The 11,031-nt window shown below is 35.4% G+C and overlaps 1 protein-coding gene across 1 annotated transcript; it reads right to left on the reverse strand.

Annotated features, from left to right (window-relative positions):
- Positions 1 to 6,044: 6,044 nt before the first annotated feature.
- On the reverse strand, positions 6,045 to 10,590 carry LOC120420580 (cuticle protein AMP1B-like). The gene is made up of 2 exons (XM_039583660.2): positions 10,456 to 10,590; positions 6,045 to 6,588 (listed from the first exon to the last, which is right to left on the reverse strand). The coding sequence occupies exons 1-2, from the start codon at positions 10,468 to 10,470 to the stop codon at positions 6,154 to 6,156; spliced, it is 450 nt and encodes a 149-aa protein (XP_039439594.1). The 5' UTR covers positions 10,471 to 10,590; the 3' UTR covers positions 6,045 to 6,153.
- Between the last annotated feature and the right edge of the window lie 441 nt (positions 10,591 to 11,031).

An 11,031-nucleotide genomic window follows, 5' to 3' on the forward strand; every position in this document is an offset into this window, starting at 1 on the left:
CCAAGTAGTTTTTGCTTTCAATCAATATCAGATCAATTACATTTTTTGTTATGATAACATAAACTGTTATTTAACTATTATGCAAAAATGTATTTTTCATGAAGATTCCATAACACTTTCAGTTATTTTAACAGTTTTTGTTATTGAAGTGGCATGAATTTTGATATTACCGTCTGCCCGGGGAGGGAATATTCATAGAAGTTTTGATAATTATTAATATGTCCCTGGCAGACGGTAATAACAAAATTCATGCCATTTCAATAACAAATACTGTTAAAATAACAGAATGTGATATGAAATTTTCTTTAAAAATCAATTCTTGCATAAGAGTATAATAACAGTTTATGTTATCATAACAAAGTTTGTTATTGGTCTGAAATTGGTTGAAAGCCAAAACAACTCGGAAATATCATGTTTTTGCTATTGGAGAATACCGCCAACTGTTATTGAGATGATCGAATTAGTTGTTAAAATAACAAAAAATAATAACTAATTTGTTCGAAGAACAACTGAAAATGTTATAAGTCTGTTATTACAATAACAATTCAATAACAAAAAAATAATAACGACGAATAACAAATCTTGTTATAAATAACATAAAATGTTATTGGCCTAGTATTTTCAAATATCAGAAAAATGTTATTCGCAAGTTATTTCCGTCTGCTCGGGGTGTTAAGCCCAAGAAATTGAAACAAAACAGATTATTTGGAATGTGGCATTTTTTGAAGAATATAACAAATCTCCACATTGATCACAGAAAATTTCAATAAATTGTGTAGTATCAAAATCAAATTAACAGTATTAAACCTGACAAATTGTTACTATACATTGTTAGGGATTGTGATATTATAAAATTTTCATTATATTTATTTTAATATTAATTAACCTACAACCAAAAAATTGAAATGTTGAACGACTGTATCATTTTTGGCATGTGATGTTTAAATTTTAATTTGAAATTTCTTTTGAAACACAAATAATGTCTTCAATCATCACTCTCTCCTCAATGTTTTTTTCCCTCATGACAAGTAGCACTCGATACTATCAAAAGTCAATTAAGTTGATTAATTTCTCAAATTAGTGCACACATTTCTCCCGACGACACAACTTTATGACCACTGCACCGATCGATGACAGCCTCCGATGGCCAATTAACGCATGATGAATTGCCCGATGGATCCCACGTCGATTGTGCTGATCTGATTTCGCGAGGAAGCCAGTCGCATTTTCTGTACAAGTTTAAACACGAAACGGTAGAAGAAAAATGCGAATTACTTCATCACAAAATCAGTCCTCTCTGGAACCTCTCCCGTCACAAATACACACACACACACACTCTGCACTTTTGATTAATAATAACTTTTGAAATTTCTTTCTTGCAGGATTCTTGATAAATGGGTCAGCTTAACGATTTGAGACGCATCTTTCAAACCTTTCTCGAGCAAGGCGCAGCACGTGTTCGTTCGCTGAAGGAAATCTTCAAACTGATCACATTTTTTGTCCCACTCAAAACTCTAGCCGAAAAGCCAAAAAATCCCCCAAACACTCGCACAAAAAATCACGTTAATATGGTAAATTCCGATAAAATCTAAATATCAAATGGCATCACGCCTTCGGCCCCAGGTCAGTTTTATATAAAACACCACTTTGTGGCCATCGAAAACTGGTTCATCTTCGGAGAGGTTCAGGATTCCTGAGGCCGAGAAACGACTCGAAAAAACCCAAAATCACAAAAATAGTTGTCGCGAAACTGTTGGATCCACCAGAAACGGCTGCCTCCCTTTCAAAAAATAGACAAGAGTAAAAAAAGGTTCATCGTTTATTCGGGCGGTGGAGTCTTTCGAGGGGATGCGGACGTCACTAGGCTATTATGTGGTATGGTAATTTTTTGATCACCACTTTAAATTTATAGATTCGTCTAGTCATGCTACCCAGTGAAAAAAAAATGTAAAAAAAGAAATATTTTAGATGATTTGAAAACGCAGCACAAGGATACACAAAATAACCAACAAATTCTGTTAATTTGATAATCACATTTTAAACTGTGGGTTTATTTTTCTATTTCTAATCATCAGCATTTTTTATTGTTCTTGAGTCTGACCATTTAGAAAATAATCTACCCGGGCAGACGGTAATAACAAAATTCATGTCATTTCAATAACAAATACTGTTAAAATAACAGAAAGTGTTATGGAATCTTCTTGAAAAATCCATTTTTGCATAAGGGTTTAATAACAGTTAATGTTATCATAACAGAATTTGTTATTGGTCTGACATTGGAGGAAAGCCAAAACAACTTTGGAATAACATTTTTTGTTATGGAAGAATACCTCGAACTGTTATTGGGATGATCGGATTAGTTGTTAAAATAACAAAAAATAATAACAAAGATTTGTTCGAAGAATAACTAAAAATGTTATTAGTCTATTATTACAATAACGATCCAATAACAAAAAAAATCATAACGGGGAATCACAAATCATGTTATAAATAACATAAAATGTTATTGACCTAGTATTTTCTAATATCAAAAAATGTTATCCCCAAGTTATTACCGTCTGCTCGGGTAAGGACAAAGATTTGCGACTGAGGAAAAAAACATTTTTATTAATTGAAAACTGCACATATTCACTTGTTTTATTAAAATAGTATTTCATAGGCGTAGCATTGGTTGAGAGGAGGTCGATGAAACAGAATTAAAATATGGAACTGTATTAAACAATAAAAACAAATCTGGCAATTATTGAAATCATTCAACTTTAGTTTAATTTCGATCACATATACATTTCAAGTTGGGTGATTTTGAAATGAACTGATAATTGAAATTCACTCCACAACAAGAAAATTGATTGATGATAAGCACTAAAAAAAGTGGAAAAAATCATCTAAAATAAAATTGGCAACAGAAATAATACTATGGTATCGGTTTTTGAAAACTATTTTTTTATTTATTCAGATATCAAAAAACATTTTTATTACATTTTGTTTCCACTCTCATTACTAAAAAATTGAATGATTTTATAAATTTGTGATTAAAAAAAAATTAACCGTATCTTTCAACATTCTTCGCCTTAAAATAAAATTTCTAAAAAAAAGCCTTCAACTCTTCCAAAATCCTTCTTTAAAGCCCAACAAAATAGTACATTTATATATTGCATCAATCGCATCTCTGTTCTAAAAAAATCGGGGATTTTTTTAAAGTTAAAGTATAAATTTGCTGGAACTTCTGTGTAGGCGTTAAAATATCAAAAAATTGAAAAAAATGGATTTTTCAAACTCTCTAAACCGCAATTTTCCAAACAAAAACCAATTTTTAATAAAATCGTACACGTTAGAGTAGTTCTTTACGGTTTTCGCAAGTCGACTTTCCCCTGTATTTTTTATAGAAATGAAACTTTGTACATTGATTCCTCAAGCTATTTTACATTTTTTTTTTGCTCCATACAAATTTGTTTAAAAATCGATTTTTAGAAATTTTACCCACTTCGATTATTTGTATTTTTATATGTTTTTATACAGAACAAAAAACAGCGATTGAGCTTAGAGTTTGACGGACAATTTTTATTTCACCATGCTATTTTCCGGAAAAAAAATTAAAAATCATTTTTCGTAGTAAAATGGGTTAATTTTCGATAAGTGCACTATTTCCTAGTTAGCCATTGCTGGTTTAAAATTATCAGAAAAAATGTCTGTCAATTCTCGACTGTTTCTGAAAAAAAAAATATTTGAACGGCTTAAAACATTCTTTACAATTTTCTTGATTGGACATTGTTGATCCGATCTTGGTTGCTGCAGCCTTGCAAAGAATTGAAATCGTAAAAAAATGATGGATTCGTGTACATTAGGGTGCCCAGAATATGGAACTTTTTTTCAAACCTCGCTCCACAAACTGAACATTGTTCCTTGGAGGTGAAGTTTTTATGGGAAAAATCGAAAAAATGTATGAAAAACCCATTTTTTATGGTATGGCCTGCACGCAGGGATGCCAGATGGTTTTTTAAAATGTCTGTAAAAAAGTCTGTGTATGTCTGTGCACATGTCTAAAATTCAAATATATCAATTTACAGTCTTTGAAATCCATCAGCAATCGCGGTTTTATGCATTTGAGAACCAACTAAATAAGTTTTGGATAAAAACTTTACAAAACATTAATTTAATGAAGTTTTTTAAAAGTCTGTGTACCTCAAAAAATGTCTGACACAGGCCCAAATGTCTGTGGAACACAGACAAATCTGTGCATCTGGCATCCTTGCCTGCACGGTCTGCTTCTTTCATCCAAATATTCTCAAAAGTGAGATTTTTTTGTTCATAACTTATTTTTATAAGGTCCTTTTAGGTGCTTTGACCAGGTTAGGACCGAGGATCAATAGTACAAAAAATAATAAAAGAAAAGAAAAAAAAACTTTACTTAATCCACCCTAAGGTGGTTGGTGCCTTCCTCACATTTAGATCCGGACAACGTTCTCATCAAAATATGTGGGATCCAGCCTCCAAAAAGTGCATAAATAAAACCTAAGTGCTTCTAACATTTGATAGGTTATCATATCTGCAATCTATTGAACTCGTTGCAAAGATCTTTTGATTACCTATCCAACGACAGGTCGCATTATAGCTCCTAGCAACGTTTTCATCAAAATATGTGAGATCCGGCCTCTAAAAAGTGCAGTGTGATAGAGTTGTCAGATCTTCAATCTTTTGAACTCGTTGGAAAGGTCTTTTGATTACCTTTTGATCCGGCCTCTAAAATGTTCATAAATAACACTTAAATGCTTATAACTTTTGATAGGGTGACGGAGTTTCTTACAAAAACCACCCTTTTTACAATCTTCTGGACTTTTGCTTAAATCGTTATTTTAGCATAACTTTTGAAGTACTTAACTAAACTTTATAATTTTCAATAGCGACTTATGGGACCCCAAGATGGATCGAATGAGACTAAAACGGTCCAAATCGGTTCAGCCAGTGCCGAGATAATCCAGTGCAAATTTTTTGATCAACATCCCACCACACACACAGACATTTGCTCAGAATTTGATTCTGAGTCGATATGTATACATTAGCCTGTTCCATTTTGAGGTCATGTCGAGGAATTTCAGGTGCTCACTTCTTAAATGATAGATTATGATGTTAGGAACAATGTTTTCTTAGGCAAGAAAAAATAACAAAATACTTTCTCGCACCCCCTAGTCAATTTACTGAAAAAGTCACTTTTTTGAACAACTTTTTTAAAATCGCTTGGAATCAATACAAAAACTGTTTCAATCAGGTGTGTATTATCTTCAAACGATAGGTTTTTGTCCATAGATAAAGATGCACGATCAATATTGGACCAAAACTTAAGTTTTTGGATTCTTCCAGGCGGATTTATGCCAAAAAATTGCATTTTTTCGAAACTTTTTTCAGAAATGCTCATTTAATTTAGGGTAGCCTATTTTTCCCAGTAAAACCAATACATGCAGCTTGTAGGAAATTTCATGGTAAACATTTTTCTCTCTGAGAAAATGCAATTTCGACACCCCAAAGCTGAGATATTTGAGTTTTAGTGAGAAAAAAAGTGCCGATTTTGAAAATTTCTCAGAATTCAGAAGCATGGCCTACTAATTACACGATGTTGCAAGCATGTGTCGCAAAGGTCAGGGTATGCTTTCTTATAGTAATGTTGGCCGCTTAATCCGAATCTGAAATCAAATTTTGTGTAAACAGTGATGTTTTGGAGTTACACCCCTTTGCAATGTTATTTGCGTGTTTAAATCGCTACAATTTAAATAGCTTGCAAGTTCGGTCATACTTTTTCCTCGGTTTTCGTACCACTTTTATTGTTATTTTTCTTTTTTTTCCACTGGATACTTTTAGAAAAATATATTAATTTTTCTTATCACCCTAGTGGATAACCACCAAAATATTTGCAACAGCCTAAATGCAATTAGAAGTGAATGAAATTCCTTAAGACGAAGTATTCCGTCTAGAATAATGATCAACTGGATTTCGGATTTGACAAACAATGCAAGATTTTTAAAGTTTCTTACAAATCTAACACAGTTAAATAGCCTTATTTAATAAGTTCTCTTATATTTAGAAGCATTCAGTTTCACCGGAAAAGATTTCCTCACTCGCATTCATCGTCATGTTCTGCAATGCACCGCTCTCGTCCATCTAACCCTGAGTAGCCTTCAACCGGGCAATGGTGGCCTCAAGCATCGGAATGTCCAGCTCCGAGTCGGGACCAGCCGCCGCGCGGATCTCCTCCAGCGTCTTGATGACATGGTCCGGCGCCGGGGGTTCCACCGGCAGATGCGATCCCTGGGGCTGGAAGCCGTACTCGTCGGCCAGATAGGTCAGCTCGACGCGTTGACCCTCGGGGTCCAGGTACGAGAAGTATCCGTTCGCGTACAGGCCATTTTCGCCGCCCGTTTGGGACGCACTGATTCCGTTGCTGGTTTCGTACTTGTACACGTAGGTGCCTTCGGGGTTCAGCACAAACTCGTCGACCAGGATGGAGGCCGATTTGTCGTCACCGCTCGAGCTTCGGCCACCGCCGAACCGCTGGGGAGCGGCCAGCGAGGAGGCGGCGAGGAGCGTGAGGGTGATCTGGAAGGGACAATAATTTTGACAGGTGAGCAAATCGGCCGATTCCGTGCATTTTTATGTTTTCTATTTGTTTTATTTGGGAGCCTTCCCTATGACCAAAGAAGCCATTTTGTGTCATTAGTTCATCCATATAAGGCTTCATACTAGAGTGTAACAAAAATGACTTTTTGGCGGGCATTCAGAGGTTTGTTCCGGAGGGCATACTGAGCCTAAATCCCAAATATGAGCTTGATTGGACGTAACAAGAGCTGGCGCTCCGCCTTTCAAGTTTAAATGGGATTTAACACGTAAAAACCCGATTTAATATCACCAGAGGTGAAATAGAGCCTTTCTTACAAAATGATGAAACTCCGAGAAATATATTGGTGCAATTATTTTTTTCAAAAACATAATGATACTATGCAGTGAGAATTTTACCTAAAGTTTCGAATCTTTTAAGGCTAAACCTCAAATGCATTTTTTTTTAATTTCAGAGGTACATTATTTGTCGCAAGACATTTAAATTTAATTAAGAAAAACATATTGGATTGACATTATTAGCAAAATAATAAAGTGTACTCAGTCTATAATGTTATTCTATGATTAACTTAAAAAAATATGTATCGCTATTGCACTTTGTCGATCAATTATGAGAAGCCAGAAAGAACACTTTCACGCGCAGCGTAAAACGCGCAAGCGTAAAAGCGCTGGCGTTGAAGCTTCGACTTGACGACTTTTCGAGCGAGAACGAGCCGGGACTTCGAATTTGATGTTCAGTATATGATTTTGTATAAATCCAAAAATTTAATAGGAAAAAATAGGGTAAAAATAAGACGAAAAACACTAAAATCGCTATATCTCTGGAAATACAGTTTGGAAAAGCATCAAATTTTGGGCCCAAACAGTTTATGGCGCATGTTTTCGAATGGCTTTTTGTTTGAAACTGAATTCTTTAAATTTGATAGTGTTATCTGTAAAATAGTCCAAAAAATACCTCTAAAAATGGCTTTGACCACATTTACTGGTCGAAAATTGTGAATCGAAAAATAAAATGTTCGTCTCCGACCCTACGGCTACAGATCTGGCTTTTAAAAATTGTGGGTTTTACGAGCGGTTTTCCAGTGATGGAAGACACAAATTTTTAAGAGCGGATACAGACATCGGCCATGTATTTCAGAAAAAGAGCTCTCAAAAATCAGACTTTGAGTTCCGGGTTTCGGGCCAAAATTCAATCGAAAGAGCACATCCTAACCTTCAATTTAGTAATAGGATTTTTTCCTGGGACAAATCCTCGCCGGGCACGAATTTTTTTAGATTTCTGAAAAAAGCGTTTTTCCAAAAGCAAACCTTAAACCTTTCTTTTGTAAGAAAGGCAAAAAAGATTTTTTCAAAAATGTAAATTTTTGAAGCATTTTGGCCACGAATGCGTTTACCAAAAGCATCACTGGCGTATAGGCCAGATCCTTGCGCATCTTTTGGTATATATAACATTGAAGTTTGGAGCATCCTGGAGCTCGGTACAGACCTTCAAAGTTTGGCATTTTTTCGAAAAACCGGTCCCAGCAAAATCAAATGGCGTCTCGGGCGTCGCGAGGTGCGACGCATATCTTTTCTGCCGGAGCCGATTTTTCCAAAAAAGACCAAACTTTGAAGGTCTGTACCGAGCTCCAGGATGAACATTTTTGAAAAAATCTTTTCTTACGGATTAAATCCCATTTAAAACTGAAGGGCGGAGCGCCAGCTCCTGTTACGTCCAATCAAGCTCATATTTGGGATTTAGGCTCAGTATGCCCACCAGAACAAACCCCTGAATGCCCGCCAAAAAGTCATTTTTGTTACATCCTACTTCATACAATCTAATTCCAGCGTGCCTCTTATGTTGGCAGGTCAGAATTTTGACATTCAATTAAAGCTAAATAAAAGCGTTTTCAACTGAAATCGAGTGATAAATAGCTCAATAAGAAGTGAACAAGCTAGTTTTGCAAAATTAGTTGTTTAAATAGTGAAAATCAGCAAATTGGATGGAGTTAGGAGCGAATGCTTAACTTGCCAAACATACCAGAATTTCCCCTATAATGACATTTTTGTAAAAATCAATATGGGTCATTCCAGGTCAACTGAGTACACTTTTGGCCTCAACCTTCACCGATTTGGACCAAACTTGGAGGGAACGTTCATCTATTGATAGTTAACAGAAATCCCATGTTTGGTGCTGATCACCATCCCTCTTTTTTTGGCACCACCCTCTTTATTGACGATTTTCTGAAAAACATTTTGCAACTATTTGAGCAAAGCATTTTATAGAAAATTGCCCAAGGAATTCGATAATTATAAAATTTTAACTCTTAAATGCCCATCAATATTATATTTTAACGTTTTAAATATTAAAATTCAGTTTTGACTAATTCCTTATATTTTTATTTGTTTTATTCTATCACCAACGTGTTCCCCGGACAATTCTACATAATAATCAATGTAGACCTCAAACTAAAATGAACTTTTGGCAAGATACAGCGATTTTACTGAAAAAAGTAAATTTTTCAACCAATATTTGAGATAAATGCAAATTAAAATACTTAAAAAGAGACAAGTAAAACATAAAACAAGAGAAGTAAAGTTTTTCCTAGAGCAAAGTTGCTCAAAAATACCTCCTGAGCAAGGGGAAAAAAATCGGAAAAAAAACTTGGGCAGTAGAAGGTTAAGGTATGAGGGTCGCTTTTTATCTTTGAAGTTTGTATGGGGGTAATTCTCCGCCAACTCACACAGCAGTTGCCCGAACCCCTCTTCGATTTGCGTGAAACTTTGTCCTAAGGGGTAACTTTTGTCCCTGATCACGAATCCGAGGTCCGTTTTTTTATATCTCGTGACGGAGGGGCGGTACGACCCCTTCCATTTTTGAACATTTAAAAAAAGAGGTGTTTTTCAATAATTTGCAGCCTGAAACGGTGATGAGATAGAAATTTGATGTCAAAGAGTCTTTTATGTAAAATTAGACGCCCGATTTGATGGCGTACTCAGAATTCCGAAAAACCGTATTTTTCATCGAAAAACACTAAAAAAGTATTCAAAATTCTCCCATTTTCCGTTACACGACTGTAAAATTTTTTGGAACAAAAATTAAAGGGGCCGTACCGCCCCTCCGTTTCAAGCAAATCGAAGAGGGGTCGGGGCAACTTTTCCCGATTTCGTGTGAGTTGGTAGAGATTTAGCCATGGGATATCCCTGATGTAATTTTTTATAGTCACCCTATTGTCAACGTTGTTAAATGTATTGAAATTGTCTACAGTTGATTGTACTTGTACATGCAATGATATTCCGATTATAAAAAAATGGATTTAGCCCCTTTTCTGTCTGATTTTGAAGGAGGGGGGGGAGGGTTGATGATTTTTCAGAATAATCATATTTTTTTTCAAAAACAACTTTCACTTCACTCTCTTTTTATTTAACAAATCATCTTAAACAAGGTGAAAGTAAATCATTCACTGCATAGAATTTATTCTCACAAAAATACTTTATTTTATTTTTTAGTGTAGTATCTAAATAAGATTTGTTCCTGCCAAGTTAAATCAACAGCTTCTGATGCCCTTTTGAATCTTGATACGACTGATTCAGTCGTCACTACTATTGTATAAAAGTTATATTTTCGCTATCGCACCACCAGAAAAAAATGATTTCGACTAAAATTACACTGAATTTATTATTATTGAACCACTGATAATCCATGTTTTGTTCCATTTAGCACAGCTACGTTTTTCTTGTTTTGGATTGATTATTTTATTTCAATGGCTTCAGTTCATTTTTTAACTTGAACATTCACATCAACTTTGCACAACTATAACGTATTGTCTTTATTCTTCCTAGAACAGAAAACTCCCCAACTGCACTCACCACTGTCTTCAACATTTTTCCTGCAAGGCAAAAAACACGTAACTGACACCTTCAACCGGGCTGCCCAAAGCTTTTATATGAAGCTACAAAAACAAATTTGAACCATTTCTGATGCTCAAGAATCGTGGCCAACCGCCAACACCAGGAAGCCACCACGGCACGGCAGAAGATCTCGTATTTCGTATATCCCTACCCCCCCTCCTCAAAGTCAGAGTGGTCAGTTTTGTTTATTGGTGGAAGATACTATCACCACGAAAGAAGCAGCGATCTACTCTACAAAACGCACCCCCTTTTGCGAGCAGCTCCTCAAGCCATGCTTAGCCAAAGTCGCCTCCATTCATCATCCCATTTGGTTGTTTTATCTCTCGGTCATGATTGTCGTATTTTTTTCTCTCCGTTCGAAAATGTCACAGTCACAACAGTCAAACAGTCACCAACCAGGTGGAAGAAGATCATCTCCCCCCTCCACTTTTTGGACAAAACTTCGAAAAAACGAGTCGAAAATCGCGAAAAAGAAGCAGATTCTGTTTCTATTTTTTTTTTATCTTGGAGAAGAGGCCGGATTCTTGTTTGCTG

The sequence above is a fragment of the Culex pipiens genome, chromosome 3 (genome assembly GCF_016801865.2).
Source record: "Culex pipiens pallens isolate TS chromosome 3, TS_CPP_V2, whole genome shotgun sequence".
Classification (NCBI taxonomy): domain Eukaryota; kingdom Metazoa; phylum Arthropoda; class Insecta; order Diptera; family Culicidae; genus Culex; species Culex pipiens.